Source organism: Littorina saxatilis, linkage group LG13, assembly GCF_037325665.1.
Source record: "Littorina saxatilis isolate snail1 linkage group LG13, US_GU_Lsax_2.0, whole genome shotgun sequence".
Classification (NCBI taxonomy): Eukaryota; Metazoa; Mollusca; class Gastropoda; order Littorinimorpha; family Littorinidae; genus Littorina; species Littorina saxatilis.
The window spans coordinates 12,811,423-12,832,496 of record NC_090257.1 but is presented as its reverse complement, the minus strand read 5'-3'; the positions used below and the strand labels follow the sequence as shown (position 1 = coordinate 12,832,496).

At 44.8% G+C, this 21,074-nt stretch overlaps 1 protein-coding gene across 1 annotated transcript; it reads right to left on the bottom strand.

Moving 5' to 3' along the window:
* Positions 1-815: 815 nt before the first annotated feature.
* Positions 816-18,848, bottom strand: LOC138983637 (zinc metalloproteinase nas-15-like). The gene is made up of 17 exons (XM_070356920.1): positions 18,171-18,848; positions 14,566-14,719; positions 13,964-14,066; positions 13,053-13,304; positions 12,484-12,553; positions 11,811-12,014; positions 11,352-11,487; positions 10,485-10,646; positions 9,136-9,276; positions 8,614-8,688; positions 7,899-8,039; positions 6,156-6,326; positions 5,487-5,609; positions 4,679-4,984; positions 4,333-4,476; positions 3,708-3,821; positions 816-3,027 (listed from the first exon to the last, which is right to left on the bottom strand). The coding sequence occupies exons 1-17, from the start codon at positions 18,201-18,203 to the stop codon at positions 2,915-2,917; spliced, it is 2,442 nt and encodes an 813-aa protein (XP_070213021.1). The 5' UTR covers positions 18,204-18,848; the 3' UTR covers positions 816-2,914.
* Positions 18,849-21,074: the final 2,226 nt, after the last annotated feature.

Sequence of the window (21,074 nt, the reverse complement as noted above, 5' to 3'; positions counted from 1 at the left end):
TAAATGAGAGAGCGTATTGAGCTTAAGAATGTTGTATAAGAGAAAGGGAGAATGTACGTTCAGGGTTACCGATTCCGACAGACCCGGCATTGGTTCAAAACAACCTTACTTTACTGTATTTTTTTTGTATGGATTTATGCAGTATTTTTCTGATTTTGTCGCATGTTTCATTTTAGTAAAAGTTTAGTCCAGAAGCCTATTTTGCGTTAATATTTAGGGTCTGTCGGAATCGGTGAGCCAGAACGTACATTCCCCCTTTCTCTAGTGGGATTTTCGTAGTACAATGAACTTGAGTGCACGAGTGCGAGTGAGACAAAGAGAGAGAGAGAGAGAGAGAGAGAGAGAGAGAGAGAGGAGTGTGTGTGTGTGTGTGTGTTTGTGTGTGTGTTTGTGTGGGTGTTTGTGTGTGTGTGTGTGTGTGTTGGGAAGGGTGTGTGTGTGTAAAGACGTGTGTGTCAGTATACTACACACTTATATATGTGCATGTGAATCGATATTTTGTGAATTGTTATTCTCCGTATCATGCGGACGTGTGTGTGTGTGTGTGTGTGTGTGTGTGTGTGTGTGTGTGTGTGTGTGTGTGTGTGTGTGTGTGTGTGTGTGTGTGTGTGTGTGTGTGTGTGTGTGTGTGTGTGTGTGTGTGTGTGTGTGTGTGTGTGTAAGTGTGTGAATGTGTGTTTGTGTCTGTGTGCCTGTGTGTTTGAACAAAAAAGCGTGTCTCTCAACTCCTTGTACTCTTGGGAAATTCATGGAAGTAACAAACGTTCTTTTGATCCAGACTGCACGCGATCACAAAGCCAAAACTCACGCAAAAATATTAGAATACAATTTACTATGGATCAAACACGATGTTGACATATGTATTGCAGACTATTTACACTTGCACTCATTCTAATTTAACGAATGTACGTACTCCCCATTTAGACAATTTGTCAAAAGTACTTGTGAAACCGCAGGATATTTCTTTATCAGTCAGTCTCTGACATCAACGCTGTTGCACATTGATATATAGAGCAGTTTGTCCTTATATGTCTTTTCAAGACTGTGTCAGCTTTGCACACTTGCAGATGACGATCAAATAATGAAAGTGCTTTCAAGCATTTTGTTTTCAAAACTCCAATAATTTCATACACTTTAGACAGCGGTTTAGTTTTTAAGTTTTGTTTTGTAAATCATTAGAAAAAGGAAACCACGACTGGAATTGAGGAGTAAAACATGACGTGGTCGGAGGGCGATTTTCCATATTTTCAATAAAATTGATTGTGCCATTAACAGTGTTCGTAGACCATAGAGAGCCACCGTTGTAAGCGATAACCTTTCTTTCTATGCCGTCACAATCGAACAGGAAATGGAACATTTATTTGGGAAAGAATTGCCCAACTAACAAAACACCGCTTTAACACCCCATTCTGATATCCATCTGGAAGTGTCCCCCGGGGGACAGTTTGGGTTACGAGTGAAGCTTCCCAAGGTGGACTAGTTTGTGTGTGTTCGTGCGCGCGCGTGTGTGTGTGTGTGTGTGTGTGTGTGTATGCGTGCGTGTGTGTGTGTATGTGTGTGTGCGTGTGTGTGTGTGTTATCGTAGTATATGCTCGTGACTCTCTCTCTCTCCTCCTTTGCTATCTCCCCCCCTCTTTCTCTCTTTCTCCTTCACACAAACAAATACAAACACACGCACACGCACACACAGACGTACATACACACGGGCGCGCGTTTACACACACACACACACACACACACACACACGGCGCGCGTTTACACACACACAAACACACACACAAACACACACACACACACACACATACACCAAGGGGGGAAAGAATGCCTAAACCTTTAGTTTCTGCGCACTTACTATTAAATCAAAACTCTACGTACCCACATCGATAGCGCTGGGGTATAATCCTTCCAAAATCATGAATACACTTCCACAAAAGCACAGTCATGTTTACAACGGAAGTTGGCCGGTGGTTTTGCGGAGATGGGGCATGAAAAATGAGCACCGTATCGTCAAATGAGATGAGCAGAGTTCACGGTTGAACACAAGTATTTTTAGGTTTTCATGTGCTTGGGCGTGACACCGTAGGTTGAAGGTTTTACACTATTTTTCACTGATTTATATTGTAAAATTCCATCAATAGAACAAAATACAAATGACCTTAACCAAACAAGAAAATGCATCAATTCATTCTGCGTAACAAGGGTAATTTGTGCGAGTTTTTGTTGAAAAAGACACTTACCGTGTTGTTTCTAACAACATGCACCCATGTCACCTGACAAATTTGAAAAAGGCTTTTTAAATAGGTGTTTTTGTGCGTGAAAAAAATTAAATGGGAATAAAGAAGGGGGCCTCTTTCTCTCCTTGGATAGCTATCTTCCCCATTGCATTATCCCCCTTTAACAGGTCTACGGGGAGGGTAGAGGGAGGGGGCAAAGGGGAGGGAGTAGGTAGAGAGGGGGGTCCACGGGGAGGGAGTATGTGGTGGGGCTAAGGTGAGGGAGTAGGTAGAGTGACTCACAAAACAAAAACACCGTGAATTTTCTCCGCAAATACCCTCACCTCCCCCATACACAGACAATCAAGAATTCAGATGACAGTTTACATTCCTATCACCTGTAAGTGTATCTTAAAGAAACAGAGACACAAAAGAGAGGCAGACAAAGACAAACAGCAAACACACATAATGCCCCCCCCCCCCCCCTTCAGGGGACACTTCTAGGTGGAGGTGCTAAACCGGTGTTAAGGAACCTTTTTTTTTTATACCAGAGACCTTCAACAAATTAATAAATGAAAATGGAAAATACGACATGCATTACCGTCCGACTGCTGAGTTTTCCAATGAGCTATATAATTATAATAGTGAGTAAAACGACGGAAAGATGACGAGCAATTTCTTCTCATGTCCGCCTAGTGACGTCATTCACACGTTTTACAGGAGCGTTGACACTCGCGCAGCATGTAACCAGCGTTGGATTGACAGTGACCGGCCTTGGCCCACAGGGCGCACAGAAACTGCTCGTCTCGGCAACCTGTGCGTAAACACACAGACGTAAGTCTTTATGACGTCAGAAATGCTATTTTTGTGAGACAATAAGGGAGTCAACCAGTGTGCTTTGATGGAAACAGGAAGAAAACATACATTGAACAATTCGGAGTGAAAGACTGCAATCTTTAGATAATAAAAAGAAACGCAGGAAGAACAAAAGCAAAACAATTAGAAGACGGAGAAAAACAACACAACACGACCAAAACAACACAACACGACCAAAACAACACAACACGACCAAAACAACACAACACGACCAAATCAACACCAAAAAAAGGCAACAGCAGCAATAGCTTTTATAATATTCAGCGGGCGTATGTCGTGAACATTTTGTCAAAGCCGTATCTCCGGTTTTTATCAATACATAAAGATGTGCGCACAAATGTAAATGACTACGATGAAATTGTATACAAAGTTTCAGCAAAAACATATGAAAACTTTTTTATATATCTTATATTGACATTTTTCAAATGATACATCTTTTGGTTGTGGTTTAAGAACAAACAACATGCACTAGACAATGCCAAGGAGAGACAAGGGCGGTAAAGAAGAAGATAAGAGAAGAGAAAGACATTGACAAGCAGAAAGGAGAGTGACATAGAAGCAAAAGAAAAACTTGAGACAGAAACCGATATGCGGAGAAAGACCTTGACGGACACTGACCGTTACAGTTGTCGCACGACTTCTTGCAGTGGATCATGTTGTACAGAGGGTTGGTCTCGCAGTACCCATAGTCCGCCCACCCGGCACACCCCTCTTCACGGTCACGACACACTTCTGTAACACACGACACATGTCCATGACACATTTCTGTAACACACGACACATTTTATGTAACCTTGCTTGTGGTAAAGGTTGTAGCGACGGTTGGTTTCCCAGTATCAGTGGTCCGCCAAGCCAGCACATTCCGAGTCACGGTCGCGACACTCTTCTGTAACACACAACACATGTCCATGACACACGACACATTTGCATGACACACAATATCACTCTTGTGGAACACACGACACACTTGTGCAAAGCACGACACGCTTTTGTTAAAGTCACGGGTCTTCGCATGCACAAATCCTCGAGCATGGTATGGTAAGGTTTAGTATGGTATGGCATGGTATGCCGTGGTATGGTATGGAATGGTATAGTATGGTATGGTATGGTATGGTATGGTATGGTATGGTATGGTATGGTATGGTATTGGTATGGTATGATATGGTATGACTGCAATGGAGCAGACCTTTATGCATTGCACGTGGTATTCTATGGTATAAGTTATGTCGCAAAGTATACTGACCTTCACCCTTGCTGCCCGTGCCGGGGCCGCACACCTGACAGGACTTCATGCACTCCTCGTGCATCCAGAGCGGGTTGATGTCACAGTGACCTGTCTCTGCCCACCGGTGACACTCCAGCTCGTTGTGCGCGTTGAAGCATGACTCTGAGACACACACAATACTTATACTTTCTCTCATTTTTACACAAATCCCCGCCTCTGCACACACACACACACACACACACAGACATACAAACACGCACAGACGCACGCACGCACGCACGCACGCACGCACACACGCACGCACGCACACACACACACACACACACACACACACACACACACACACACACACACACACACACACCTGTATCAGGCAGCAATGTCGTTCTCATTGTTGTCGTTCGCCGTGTAACTGTGACATCCGGTCGCTTGGTAACACTGCCTCGGTCAGAGTCGGGTTTACTTCCTGTGCCAGTACCCCTTCCTTTTCCAGTACCACTTCCGGTTCCTGTACCACTTCCGGTTCCGGTATCGGTTTCCGTGCCGTTATTTTCACAGGTCTCACAAGATTTCCCACAGTTTGTGTTCATCCACTTGTAGTTATTCATGCACTGCATTTCTTCAGCCCATACGTCGCACTGATTGTCATCATACAGGTTTTTGCAGGTGCCTTGAAAACAGAGGTTTGTAAGAAAACTGTTGTGTGTGTATTTGAGCGGATATACATATTGATATATAGTGGAACCTCCCACGGTAGGACCTTATTTTTGTTTTAGATTTTTTTGTTTATAACGTCTGTAAATAATATTATACTCCCATTCTTAGCCAACCACCCTTTGAAGAACTGATCTTCTCAGATCTGTTGTCTTTAACACCAAAACAAGGGGTGGGGGTGGGGGTGGGGGGTGGATAGTTGGGTGACAAAGTTTCAAGACTTGTTCATAAAATGGGGCCGACTTTGGGCATGTGGATTAAGGATATATGACTAACATGTAAAGCAATTGCAAAATATAAAGCCAGAAATCACTCAATATACCAAAAAACAAACATTGCATGATCAAATCCAGTCAAGTTAACACAAAACAACAACACGAAGACAGGCTAAAAGCACACACAGACTGACGCACCTAGGCAAGCAGACGTCGCACTGGCCACACTGACAATTAACTCACCGTCCTCACACTTGTCGCAGCTCTTGCGACAGTTGGCGATCATCCAGGTGGGGTTGTTGGAACACTCGCCGGCCCGTGCCCATCCCCGGCACTCATCTGTGTTGTGCTTGTCCAGACAGCTCGCTGGACACACGGACACAGCACACAATTGTCAAACTTTATGAATATCATACAGTTCTGCCAGGAAAAGCTTTCGTAGTTTTTAATGTTATCCTGTTGTTTGTTATTTAACAGGATTCAGGGTCTAAATTCAGATGTTTTGACTCTATTTTGATTGTTAGATGTGTACAACGAAGAAGAGACGCATGCAAACGCATGCACACAGAAGTTCACTACAGACAGAGGTACACACACACACAGACACAGACACACACACACACAGACACACACAGACACAGTACACAGACAGACAGACACAGACAGACACAGACAGAGAGACACACACACACACACACACACACACACACACACATACATACGCACACACACACGAGGGCACACCCCCACACACACAAGCAAATGCACACTACAGTAGCTTCTTAGGTATATCCTTGGTTGGGAACAATGGGACGGTCATAAATTTAGACAGAGCAACAGCTAACCACCTGTCTGCATGTCTGCAAGACCCGCCACCAATCAAAATAGTCGTTACATCCACACAACTCTCACAGTCTTCTTCCTTCTCCTCTTCGTCGTCCGGAGTGTCAGGGTTCAGCGTGTCTGCGCATGCGCGGCAGGAGCGCTGGCAATGGTCTCTCATCCACTTGGCATTCAAGATGCATTCTCCCTCTTGGGCCCACTTGTCACATTTGGCGTTGTCGTGGCGATCTCTGCAGTTAGCTGATTGACAACAAAACGAGTTAAACATTCTTCCTGAAGTTAGTTAGAACAAACAAATAAGCAAAACAACTTAACCAACCAAACAAACAACACAAACAAAAGCTCAACTATGAATCTGTGTGTGTGTGTGTGTGTGTGTGTGTGTGTGTGTGTGTGTGTGTGTGTGTGTGTGTGTGTGTGTGTGTGTGCTGCCCCTAACACCTGTTGATTGTCCCGGTGTGCTCTCACACGGCCCCGTCACTGCACTCACTGCCCCATCCACATGTGACTTTCGTTCCGCTGCCAGACTTATCGATTTCACTGCACTTCTGCTCAGTCACTTCGATGGTGTTCAGTAGTGATTCTGTCCCGAGCCAACGGACGCAGCCCACTACCTACTATGCCCCCTACAAACGACTGTTAAGTCGCGGAGCCAGACTGAGTGAGCGTCCCCTCCAGAGAGCAGACCGCCACCACGTCTCTCCGACGACCCCCCAGAACGTCACACGTTGAAAACTGACAGCAGAACTACTATTCAGGAAAGGATGGAACAGGAACACTGAGACCAAGGTCACCATGAGAGCTCCGGGCATGAAGGGCCACACGAGCCAGGACAATTTATAATTTTGGATGATTAATGAGATGAGGATGATAATAATGATGATGCTATGGATTTCCAATTTGGTTTGAGACTACGTGACACGGCAGCACTCTACGCTTTCTGTCATAATATATCCTGGCGTCAGCCAGGCCCGAGAACTGCTGTGTTGGTCAGGTAAACAGAACCTGAGCAACCTCAAAGTCGCATTCGTTAAGTGAGTGACACTCGCCTGTGCGATCCCAGCCTTCCCACCTCCCATAGTAACCATAGAACTTTCACTCTGGGTAGGAGCCGGCCGTAGCCCGAAAACCCCACATGACTCTGATGACATTCAAACCCACGACCTCCCGGTCCGCAGCCCGATGCGCTAACCACTGTGCTACGGGGGCCGGTCTGAATCTTCGTCACAATCTGTGTACACTTTCTTTTTTTTTCAAATTAGGTACAGGACAACGCAGAAACAAAAACGTAGGCACACTTACTAAGCGAAAGATAGACAGAGGGGCGGTCAGACAAAGAAAGAAACAGACAGGCTGACATGCAAAAATTGGGGTCCCGGTAGCTCAGTTGGTAGAGCAGTGGACTTGTGATCCTATGGTCGCAGGTTCGAATTCGGGCCGGGACGGACACGGGTCAACTTTATGTGCAGACCCAGAGACGGAAGCTATGTCCCACCCCCGTGTCACCACAATGGCACGTAAAAGACCTCGGTCATTCTGCCATAAGTGCAGATGACTGATACCACCTAAACACGCATACACATATGTATCTCACCAAAAGCCGTGAGGGCGTAAAAACTCGTATAATAAGCCTATTACCCATATCTGGTCCTTGCGAGGCAAAATATTTAGCCTGCAGAACATGAAGCATTCTCTCTTTCTTTTTTGTAATTTTTGTTCAGGCAGACATGCAGACATGCAGACATACAGAGAGACAGACAGACAGACAGAGAGACAGACATACAGAGAGACAGACAGACAGACTGCACTTACTTTCTGGTCTAAGCACGGGGTTGCCACAGAAGTTGCATGTCATCTTGCACTTCTTCTCCATCCACAGCTCGTTGGTGACACAGTCTCCCTGCTCCTTCCACTTGTAGCACTTCTCGTAGCTGTACACGTCTTTACACACACCTGCAACACACGTGTAACACACCTGTTACATACCTTTAACACACATGTAACACACCCATCACACACCTGTAGCACACGACACACTGCGTGTATACACACGCATCTTTACTCGTATGAATCAAATGTATCTTTAACATACAAACACTTGTTCGACAAGTCACGCTGCCCACACACACACACACACACACAAAAGCACAAACCACACTGCGAGAAGCTTTGGCACTGAATTTTCGCTGGACAGACTTCACGAGACTAAATTGCGTACTGGACTTGGGGCTGAACTAAGGACGGCTTCAAGGCAAAGCCATTTGCACAGGGGACTCATAAAGCAAGAATACTGGCTTGCTCAGCTGTCGAAACAAGTTTAGTTTTGAAGCAAAAAGAACATTTAGCTTTTGATTCGATGGTGTTGATCGGCATGGTCGCTTGACAAACCCTTAACGCGGTCCTTAGTTTGGCGCAAAGTCGACTCCGCAAAGACTTCCCGAAGTCGTTTTATCAAAACCTCAGTGCTAAAGCTTCGTACGCTAAGCTTCGCGAAGTATACTTAAGCCTCATGGGCCTGTGAACTGACCTATCATCCAGTCCTGGGGAAAGAGGTTGGTGAACATCCCAAACCACTGCCACGCCCAGGTTGTGAAGTGATTCTCTGAAGAACAAAACAGAAATAGAAGAAAATATAAAACCACACAAATGTCCGGTGCGTTCGTACAAGCCTGCCAGCTTGCCTGGGTGCGGATGTACGCGCGCGCGCGCGTGAGTGTGTGTGTGTGCTGAGACGCTCTTTCTGTGTGTGTGTGTGTGTGTGTGTTAGTGTGTCTGTGTATGTGTGTGTGTGTGTGTGTGTGCGTGCGTGTGTGTGTGTGTGTGCGCGCGTGTTCGTGTGCGTGTGTGTGTGTGTGCGCGTGCCTACGTGCCTGAGTGTATGCGTGAATGCATGTGTGTGTGGGCTTGTGTGTGTGTGCATGTGCTTGTCCGCGCGCGTTTGTGTGTGTGCGCGTGTGGGTCCGTGCGTTGTGTGTGCGTGCGAATGTCCGTTCGTCATGTGTGTATGTGCGTGGATGGTGTAATTGCCTCTAACATTAGAAGCACTTACTGGCATTTTTCTTTTTCTTTTTATCACAGAGTCCGCAGGCCCGCTGGCAGTGTTGCTTCATGTAGAGCTGGTTCCTCTCGCACTCGCCCTGGTTGGCCCATATCGCGCACTTCCAGCTCTCGTACTTATTGTCACAGTTTGCTAAAGTGTACCGCAAAGTAGGACACAATAGCATACATATTAACGCAAAATGCAAACAAAAACAAACTACAGCAAACCAAATCAAGAAAACAAACAAACAAACATAAAGTAGTAACTATTAAAGGGGATATCCTCCCCGACAGTACCTGCAGATACTTTAAGTTTTTCAAGCAAAGATTCACGTAGAAAGCTCGGATGAAAGCGAACAATTTAGACCTTGAAATAAGTATTTGACCACCACATGGTCCATTCCTTAACGTGGTGTGGTGGTTTGCGTGTCTCGGTGACCCTAAGAACTATGCCAGCGGGAGCGTAAACTCCTGGAAGGGCTTCCCAAGCTGGACAGGTCGAAAGGTAGAGGCCAGACTAATATGGACCAACCTTGTGCTCACAGGGCAGGTCCTTGGGCCATGAGCTAAGGGTGAGGTCACCCTGACAGAAACCTCGAGTGCTGAAGACGTATGTGTTGGGCCGCACTCCAACAAACCACAACACTACGCATCAACTGCCATTACCCGCTCTACACAACATCAAGAGCCTGAGGACAGTACTGCAATGGATCCCCTCCCACTGTGGTGTACAAGGAAACGAAGAGGCGGACAGGATGGCAAAGCTGGGTGCAGAAGATGAGCAAGAGAACAACCCTGTGAGCCTGACAGAGATGAAGACCATCATTAAGTCTCTGCACAGGACGCCCCAGCCACAGGACAGCTACCACCTGCTATCCAGACCACAGCAGGTGGTCATCTTCCGCCTGAGAACGGGACACAACAGACTTAACCAGCATCTCCACGGGAAGCTGCATGTTGTGCCCTCCCCCATGTGTTCTTGTGGAGAAGCAGAGCAGGACACGGCCCACATCCTACGAGACTGCAGGAACCACCAGGTGCTGAGAGAGGAAATCTGGCCATTGCCGGAGTCCCTGCACAACAAGCTGTACGGGCCAGTGGCTGCGCTGCAGAGGACCACTAATTATATCTCAAGATCTGGACTCCAAGTGTGATCGGCGATCGAAAAGAAGAAGAAGAAGTATTTGAGAACTTTAAAATAAAACACAAAGAGAACAATGCAAAATGTCTCACCAGAGTTAATCTAATTTCAATGTTTTTTTTTAACTAACAAAGTACCAAGTTAGCTGAAGAGCAAAGAAGCAACAAATTATTCCTAATCATGACGTACGCTAGGAAATATACTATTTGCGCACTTACCCGCCACAGTTTTATCCTTGTCGCCATCGTCGTCGTCATCCTCATCGTCGTCTGACTTATTGTGCCTCACCTCACAACTGTCTGTTCCATCGGGACACACACACCGACAGTTCTGATCCAGGTAACCGTCGTCCACGCACGATACCAAGTCTGCGCAAAACGCTGCAACACGGAGAGAAGGAAAAAATCAGGTATCACTGTAGACATAGACATAGACATTGACATAGACATAGACACCTTTATCATCTCGAATGAGACAGTTATGTGTGATGATGCATATCACAACTTTGAATAAGATCAAATCATAACATGTGAAAACCGGTATTATGCCCCTACTGGTTCAACCGTGAGGGCGTTAAAAAAACCCATTTATCATCACATGTGAAAACATTTATAAAAAAACAAAACAAAAATGATGACGTACTGGAATGTTTTAATTTACATTGACCCAACGGTCTTTATAGTCTGACTATCTTGCCAAAGACGGATCAGAACAAACGCTTTCTAAGATAAGTTTGTTCTTGATTTATATGCCTGTCCACCATGAGGACCATAGGGTCGATGCATTTGTTAATGTCTTGATTTGTCAAACAAGCTGAGTAATTGGATAATAGATTAACTGTGGATAAAGTGATGTACAGATTCATTTTTGGCGTACATTTTTAAGCTTTGGGCTACATTTCTAACTTTGGGCTATATGTTCTAACTTCGGGCTAGGTTTTTAAATAACGGGCTACATTTCTAACTTTGGGCTACATTTCTAACTGTGGGCAATATTTCTAGCTTCTGGCAACATTTCTCTTTACGGAATACATGTATATCTTCGGGCTATACTTTATTTTAGCTTAGGCTGTTGGAGAAACTCACCGCTGCAGCCGTACATTTCATTGACGACCTTGACATCAGAGAAGGACAGTTCCTTGAGGTAGACTCTGCCGATGGACGTCTCCTTGGTTTCGTCTAGGGTTCGAATTGTCTGCGCTTTCCCGTTGTAGGAAAACGCCTGCACAACAAAATGATACATCGATTTGAAGTCACACTGTCCCTGCTTCCATTCGTCAAAACTCTTACATGGCTATGGTTTGAAAAAACAATTCTGTGTGTTTCCTGTTCCCCAATCGGCACTCCCCCCCCCCCCCTGATCCCGTGCAATCGTGTTCACATACGATAGCCCGACAAGTAATATATCTTTCATTTCTATCAAACTTCATTTGAAGCCTTTTTCAAATGTGGACAGCTGCATGAGTCTATGCTGGTGTCCGGCATTTCATCTCATTAGAATATTCCGACTTTGATGAATTCTAAAATGGAAGCCTTTCTACTCACGGTGATGCCATAATGCATGACGGAGGAGTACTCGTAGGGCACGTTGAACTGGTTGACGACTGTGGGCGAGTATCGGTTGAAGAAGATGCGGAAGTGAGGCGCCACGTTCTGAAGCAGGATGTCGATGTACTGGTCTCGGTCAGGCAGCTGGTGCTCGTGCACCAGACCTATCGCGTGGCCGATCTCGTGCAGGTACAGACCTTTCTGGAAAAAAACAGGGGGGGGGGGGGGGGGGTCTATTGAAAAATGTGAATGCTGTTGAGACGCTCTTTCTGTGCGTGTGTGTGTGTGTGTGTGTGTGTGTGTGTGTGTGTGTGTGTGTTTGCGTGTGTGTGGGTGTGTGTGTTTGCGTGTGCGTGTGTGTGTGTGTTGTGTGTGTGTGTGTGTGTATGCGTGTGTGTGTGTGTGTGTGTGTGTGTGTGTGTGTGTGACTGTGTGTGTGAGTGACTGTGTGTGTGTGTGACTGTGTGTGTGTGTGTATGTGTGTGTGTTTGTTTGTTTGTTTGTGTGTGTGTGTATGTGTGTGTGTGAGTGTGTATGTGTGTATGTATGTGTGTGTGTGTGTGTGTGTGTGTGTGTGTGTGTGTGTGTGTGTGTGTGTAGTATTCCACAAAGATGCATTCATCCTTGAACCGTTTTAATTCTTTAAAGGAGTTACAAAAGTAATACTCACAAAGCGACACCCAGCAATATCCAGGTTCAGGAGTTGAACCCCTCCCACCATTCCTAACTGGGAGTTGCAGCTGTACAACAGAAAATAAACAGACCAAACGATTAAACCATTCTATAAAAGCATAGCAATATGTATGCAACGGTTCGAAAAGTTGTTCACAATATTTAACCAGCAAAAACCACTCCCTGTGGCCATGAAAGCTCTTTCTAAGTTCAAAATCAAAGACTCACCCTATGCGTTCTTCACACCTCTACCCTTCTCATTTGTTACTGTTCTGGGTGTTGAGGGGGGTTCTTCACTTCCTGTCATTGCAGGCAGCAGGTTGGATTTGACGGACCTGTATTTCTTACACTATGTCATTGCCTGCTTCAGCATTAACATACCCCCCCTCCCCCCACTCCCCCTCCAATTACCCCCTCCCCCATTCCAAATTGAACAAGCCTACACTCAACATGATAGATCTGTATTTCTTCCACTTTGTCACTGCCTGCTGTACCATGTACGTCTCCCCCCACCCCCCTCTTTTCTCCCTCCACCCCCACCCCCCATTCCAACTTGCACACACGTACCCTTCTCCGTTTTGGATGCGGAGGATGTTTCTGTCATTGGAAGCAGCAGGTCTGAACTTGACGCACGTGTACTTCTCCCACTCTGTCATGGCCTGCTTGATCATGTACGTCTCCTTCTCGTTGAAGTCGCCATGTGCCAGCTGGTAGGGGATCTCGCCGTGAGGCCAGCGTAGAATGACGTCACGCGCGGCCTTGCGTTTCTGGCGCGATGACGTCAGAGGTTCGGTGCGATTCGGTCCTCTTTGTATGTTGCTGACAAAGAGTGAAGAATCAATCAAGGATCAAAGACTTTATTGCCTTCGCTCCACTGCTGTCGTTATTGTCACTATGGTTATAATCGTGCAGTCATCGGCCGGCGGCATATCAAACAAGGCTTTTTTTTCTTTTCAAAAGGAAAAACCAGGGCGGACTTACCAAACTGGCCGACACATTTTTGCGTAATCATTGTCTTTAGTTTTTGTTATAAACGCATTGAAATATCGCAGGGATATTAGATTAATCTGTCCTATCACAGGCTAATAAAACTGAAGATCAACCCTACCCGTGATGTGTTCGGGATCTGATATTAATTAAAGATACCATCCTTTAAGTGTATGTTCTTGTCCATTATGTACAGAAACTATTATTATTAGTATTACTGTCTGTTAATCAGTATCAGCGGTATGCATAATCACACACATATAATGCGTCTTGGGACCAACTCTTTTCAGGTCAGGTGCGTTGCGGGACCCCCGTCAAGAATTTCTGGTAGTTTTTTCTTCTTCTTCTTCGGTTTTTGGTGCGTATCGGTCGCAGGGACGTCGACGCACAGTTTGGGGGTCCCGGGAAGGTAGCGTCAGAATGTATGTCTATTAAGGCGGTGAACGCAACTACTTTCCCCCTGACAGGACTACAAATACTGCAGCACGCACCTGGAGGGAGGGTCATAGAGGTTGAGGAACTGGTCCTGGGACAGGTACATGTCCAGCTCAGCCAGCACGTAGGCCCCGGGCGCCAGGATCTTGTTGGACGCAACTGCAACCAACACACGCCGAAAGCTGTGGAAGATTATCTTTTTCCCTTGCCTATCCTTGAAAACACTGAGGCAAGGTACACGTGACATTGCATGCCAATCACTGGCGAGCGGCGTGTCTTAATGTGCACGTGGTCGGCGGTCTGTGCCAGTTAAATCATCATCATCATCATCATCATCATCATCATCATCATCATCATCATCATCATCATCATCATCATTGTCATAAGAATGCCATTAACTACCACCATCACCATCATTTATAGAATGGGACCTGCCCTGGCGACAACCCAAAAGGATCCCCGATGAGTTTTACCGCCTACGTGTTTCAGATTTCCGTAACGACCATTTGTCTATAAAGATAAGTGTTGGTAGGTCCGGTGGCCGGTCGTTATGGACAGGATCGACAGTAACCTCACCACAGACAGCAAACGCAACAGCTACAACACCTCAATTGAAAAAAAAAAGAAAAAAAAGAAAGAAACACAAAATAATTCTCACCATCAATGCCTCCCAGTGCGTCTGTGATCAGCTGATCAATTGTCTTGTCGGTGGGTGGGTCCATACGATTGAACATCCCCGGCTTGGGGGCGTACTGGCTGAAGTCAGCAGACTCGGACTGACCCGTCACTGCTGGTGACGTCATCAATATGGTCTGCCAGAAAAAAAACAAAAACATTTTCTTGCAGAAGGGAGGATAATTCGCAAGTTGTACAACGTAAGATGAATGAAAGATGAATGAATGATTGCCACAATCATTCAGTCTTCGTAAAACAAAAGTAGAATAACTATGTGGCTCTGTTTGGCAGGTGTTTTGGTTTGTTTCTTTCTTTGTTGTCGTTTTTTTCTTTCTGGTTTGCTTGTTTGTTTTTTCCTTGTCTCCTCTTGGTAAAAAAAACCTATGATTCACGTGAAACGATACGACAAACAGCAGTTCACAGCTTCACATGTACTTACACGTACACACACTCACATACACACACACACACACACACACACACACACACATACACACACACATACACACACACACACACACGCACACACGCACGCACGCACACGTTGATATAATTGTTGTTGGTGTCTTTGTCCTTGTGGAAGCCCTCTCTCCGTCTTTACTCACACCAAGCTGGCTTTAATTAGATGATTTTCAGATACCATAAGACAAATAGAAATTGGCAAAGAAAAGCTGATAAAAGTAAAACAGAAAAACACTCACACACAAACAAAAACAAGTCGCGTAAGGCGAAAATACAACATTTAGTCAAGTAGCTGTCGAACTCACAGAATGAAACTGAACGCAACGCAACGCATCAAGACCGTATACTCGTCGCATCGTCACTCCACCGCCCGTGGCAAAGGCAGTGCCAGTGAAATTGACAAGAAGAGCGGGGTATTCGTTGCGCTGAGAAGGATAGCACGCTTTTCTGTACCTCTCTTCGTTTTAACTTTCTGAGCGTGTTTTTAATCCAAACATATCATATCTATATGTTTTTGGAATCAGGAACCAACAAGGAATAAGATGAAAGTGTTTTTAAATTGATTTCGAAAAAAAAATTTGATAATAATTTTTATATAATTAATTTTCAGAGCTTGTTGTTAATCCAAATATAACATATTTATATGTTTTTGGAATCAGCAAATGATGGAGAATAAGATGAACGTAAATTTGGATCGTTTTATAAAAAAAATATTTGTTTTACAATTTTCAGATTTTTAATGACCAAAGTCATTAATTAATTTGTAAGCCACCAAGCTGAAATGCAATACCGAAGTCCGGGCTTCGTCGAAGATTACTTGACCAAAATTTCAACCAATTTGGTTGAAAAATGAGGGCGTGACAGTGCCGCCTCAACTTTCACGAAAAGCCGGATATGACGTCATCAAAGACATTTATCCAAAAAAAATGAAAAAAACGTGTAAGGATACTATACCCAGGAACTCTCATGTCAAATTTCATAAAGATCGGTCCAGTAGTTTAGTCTGAACCGCTCTACACACACACACACACAGACACACACACATACACCATAACCCTCGTCTCGATTCCCCCCTCTACGTTAAAACATTTAGTCAAAACTTGACTAAATGTAAAAACCAAGGGACAAATGAACAACTCAACCTAACAAAAGTCTTTTAGCGGCTTAATTTTAAAGACGACACAACCTCTGTATTGCTCTGCCATATATATATAAGTAGATGTCGGTGTTACCGTCACAGGAGACAGTATAAGTATAACCGGAAACGTCAAGTAGCAATACGAGGATTGGTACTTCCGGTGGCAGCCACTCACTCTTCGGGTCAAGGCTGCCAGGCCAACATGGCTGAACAATGCTATTCATAACTCCGCTTTAATTTTATCAACACACCGAATAACAAGTCGATTGTTGAAGCTACAATCGTTTTCAGAACTAGCTTACGTGATCCTTCAAAGTTTTGGTGAAACACAAGCATGGGTTATAAAGTGCTTTTCGAGTAACGTTTTAAGAAATATTGAGTGTGTTTTGTGCGCTGCTGAAGAATGATTATTGATATAGGTTTCACCTAATGAATTAGTTTGTCCAAAACGTCCCCACTCGCCGCACAAGGTGGCTAAGATCTTGGTTGTTGGTATTGTTGGTAACGTGTTTGTCCAAGTCAGGTAACTTTAAAGACACTCCTTCCTGTGTAAACAGTTCCACTCGCCATCTCAGATGAGCCAGGCTTTTACATGAGATAAGACCATCCCTCCATTTAATCACATACCGACAATGAAAAGTCTGTGCGCTCTCTTTGCACAGTGTGCCATAATTGTGATGAATTCGTTTTGCGAATGGCACTTTTGGCTGTTTTAACAAAAAAATACTCAATGTCACCACAGCCAACAGCCAGCTAGGGTGTTTATTTTAGACGTGTGACCAAGTGGAGGGATGGTCTTGTCCCACGTCATAGCCTGGCCAGAGGGTGTTTATTTTAGACGTGTGACCAAGTGGAGGGATGCTCTTGTCCCACGTCATAGCCTGGCCAGAGGGTGTTTATTTTAGACGTGTGACCAAGTGGAGGGATGGTCTTGTCCCACGTCATAGCCTGGCCAGAGGGTGTTTATTTTAGACGTGTGACCAAGTGGAGGGATGGTCTTGTCCCACGTCATAGCCTGGCCAGAGGGTGAGCCGGACTGTTGTCACGAGAAGGAGTCTTTCAATCAGGCTTTTCATGTGTCCCTTTTTCTTGCGGAGGCTGATACGTAAGGAGTGATGTTGCTACTTTAAGAACACCTGCGTTTAAGTCATATATCCGGATAGACCATATCTGAGACTGTTAATTGTGCTCAATCGGTCCTAAGAGACCTTGTCCACTTTATTTAATTACAATCGCCCAACATGTTCAAATGATTTTAACCCAAGAGATGCATACAGATATTTGTTTAACGATTTCCAATGAGGCGCCTGTAGACCTTTGGTCATGAACGCTTCTGTCTGAATATTTGTATGTTTTCACATGTGCTTTTGATTCCTGGAGAGATGAAACGCATGTGTCAGCTTTACTTAGTCTCTAACAATTGTGTTCGTGCATAAACACTTGGAACTCTTGTTGTTTTGGTAGAGAAGTATTAGAAAACAAATCTGAAGACAAAATTGTTCATGCCATTACGTAAGAGTGAGTGAGTGAGTGAGTGAGTGAGTGAGTGTGCGTGTGTGTGTGTGTGTGTGTGTGTGTGTGTGTGTGTGTGTGTGTGTGTGTGTTTCAGTGTCAGTGTTTGTGTGTGTTTGTGCTTGTGGTTGTGTGTGTTTACGCGCAAGCGTGTGTGTTTTAGTGTGTGTGTATGTGTGTATGTGTGTGTTTGTTTGTGCTCGTGCTTGTGCGCGCGCGCGTGTGCGTGTATGTGTGTGTGGGGGGGGGGGGGGGTATGCGCGAGCGTGCGTGCGCGCGCGCTTGCGTGCAAGCTGGCGTGCGTGTGTGTGACTGTCTGTTTGAAATACAGCCAAAGAGACAGACAGAGATATAGGCAGATTTAGTAACAGACACACGCAAAGATACAGAGACTTACATAGTTTGACCTGAGATACAACAGCATGGCAACAATACTAGCTCAGACATATTTCCTTTTAAGCGTATAACCTACTTACCAACAGGAAATGCAGCACATCTTTCACATCCATGGCGAAATAAACACCGACACAGACACCAATATCCCGTGTAATGTCAGTGTATGCACACAATTACCTTTTAAGCCTCATCTGAAACTAACCTCATCTGAAACTAACCTATCTTCCTCACAAAAGCGCTATGAAATATAGCTAATACATCGTTCGTCACTGATAAGATTCTTGTGCCTTGAGAATGGAAGGTGCACAAATATTGTAGAGCAGTTCGTTCTTTCTTTCTTCAAACTTTTGTCTGTCCCTAAAAAGTGTGGTTGGTCCACACAGATACTAAGGCAGAGTTCAGTTTCACTGCCACTGCTTCTTTTTGCTTTAAACGTTAGTAGAAAACCCTTTCAAAACTGAGCTTGTTCCTACTTACTTGGTTTTCACTTGCATACCTTGCAAGTCAGTTTATCAAGATAAATAATACAGCATCATTTAGCCCTATAATTATGTTCTCCAAAACAACACAACTGGCACTATTGTCAGACAAGGCAAAGGCCTGCTGACTTGCAAAGTGCACTTCAGCACAAATAAAAACAAAACCTCTTGTTAGTGCTTCTGTAGTATACAGAGGTCTGGCTTGATAAACTTCACCCTACATCTTTCTGTGCCAACAGTCAAGGCCTTACGGTATAGACTACTGAAGTGGTGATGGCGAATGCGCTGTGTAAGTGGTGCTTGCTACACTATTGAGCTTTCTTGGCGTTGCTTAATTCATAATTATAATAGTAAATGTGGGTTTAAAGGTCAATGGCACTCTGTCGCGCGTGAGACATTTCCTGCTTCAGTGGAAATGACATGGTTGCACTGAATGAAGGACTCCGGATACATTTTGTGACACAAGTTTAATATGAGGTCCCGGAAACAGTAGATACTTTTCTTTGTACATTTAAGTCAATATTTGACGGATGCTGGGAATAGAGAGCCCGTCTGAAAGGGCCTTGTTCGGTATGCTTCGGTCTACTTTGTTGTGTGTTTCGGTCGATGTCGGTCTAAGTTAGTTTGATTCAGTCTGTGTCGGTGTCCGTGGTGGCTTTCCCAGAGTTTTGAAGTAAGCGTGTCGCATGTCCTCCACTCCTGTCACTCTTTGTGGTCACTTCCGCCACATGCTCGAAGCAGACACGCAGCCGGAAGTGCGTGTCGTTTGGGATTGTTTCCCTTCGTTAAAGCATGATGCACGATTGGATTTTACAGGGTGACCCCCCCTAACATGCAACCCACAAAAGTGCAAACAACTTCTGCATCTCTTGATGAAATTACTTCATGTTTGCTTTACATTAACGTTAACAAACGAGCGTATGCTTCCATGAAATGGCAAGTCTGTAGGTCAAATGGTTTTACCTTAGTACCTTACAACCATTCTACACAGTTTCTTGTATGTAGGTAAAATGGTCCGAAGTTTACCTTCTCTCCAAAATGTGTTCCAAATTACCCCTCCAAAATTGTCAATGATACGAACGCAAACCTGTTAGGGGATGCCCCTGAACCTAGCTGTGACTGCTGTCTTCAGGTCACCGATGATCTTGGGGCAAGGGTGTTAAGTGTGTGTATCGCTAGTGTGAGGTATAGTTGTACAAAACACTGGCACGGCTCAGGGTGGTACCACACGTGTCACCACTCCCATCTGAACGGTCGATACTCACAGCAGGATGTCTACAGCTGGTGGGATAGTGTGCATTCTGATAATCATCGCTCCACGGCTATCGCCAGTTGTCTCTCTGACCTGACGCGAAAGTCCTACGCGAATCTATCAAAACAAGAATACAGAGTTATCTCCCATATGTTGTTCGCGAGCTGTGTTCGCGAGACGAAAATGATTGCAGATTGGCCGACTTCGACAGTGATCTCCGTTCTGTTCTTCACAGTTATGATAAAGACATCGTTCTAAGGTCAAAACAAGTCGAAATTTTGGGACTGCTGCCGGAAGAAGACCGTAATATATGGTTGCATCACTGTCAAAAAAATCGTCTGCTCCAGCGAGCGCCGAAACCAAACGGTTGATTATCACGTGACACTTATGCCATATTTAGAGTTGTTTGCACAGTAAATACAGCCGCGAAAAATAGCTCGCTTGAAACTGTCTTACATATCAATTCCTTTGTAATTTAAAAATTACACAACACCATAAAAAATCATTATGGACAATCGCGAATCTGCTTACATCCATAACACATTACGAAAAGATCTAAATATGTTTAACAAAAAAAAATCGATTTTCTCGCCAGACAAGGAAAACTAAGGCATCCTGTCAGGGATAGAATGAGCCGAACTCATGTTGACCTGAGGTCAGGATGGGATAGTGTGGTCTGATTGGAATGGCTGGTACACGTTCCAATGTGCAAAAATAAAGATTCGGCCCTTATTGACTTTTCAGGGCTCTCCAAAGTGCGCGTCCCTGCGTCCTATACGCACAGTTAGTCAAAAAGACGTAGGCCTACTAGAAATTTATGGAGGGTGTCCCGGGACGCACTAAACCTAAAAAGTGCGGGTCCCGGGACGCATTAAATATCCGTTATCGTGCGCACCCCAGGTACTGTTTTCAGACTGTAGTTGTTAGGTTAGTTTGATACCAGCACCAATGCCAATTCACCCGGGAAAAACATCGAAAATGAAGCTGACGCCGATGCAGATGTTGCCGTGCAAGGCGAAGGGTTTGATCTTAAATGCTCTGGTTGCTGGCGCAAAAGCTTGTCGTGTGACTTCAGCGATGAACGAACACAGTGTTGAGATAGATCCAGCGAAGCAATAGAGCAAAAAAATCGCACACACTGAACAACTATAAATGTGTTTTTAGAGTTTTTAGAATAGAGCTAGAAGAGGACTTGCACGTCGATAGGCTTCCATTTGAAACTTCGATATGATGCTCGTGGATTGACTCTTGCA

Bases quoted from the DNA above. Each gene is read 5' to 3' on its own strand.
- LOC138983637 (XM_070356920.1), bottom strand. From the start codon at position 18,203: ATGGATGTGAAAGATGTGCTGCATTTCCTGTTG. The intron at 13,305-13,963 runs GTGCGTGCTGCA...ACTCTTTGTCAG, and splicing joins CTCTATGACCCTCCCTCCAG to CAACATACAAAGAGGACCGA. The intron at 3,822-4,332 runs GTCAGTATACTT...CGTGTGTTACAG, and splicing joins CACGGGCAGCAAGGGTGAAG to AAGTGTGTCGTGACCGTGAA.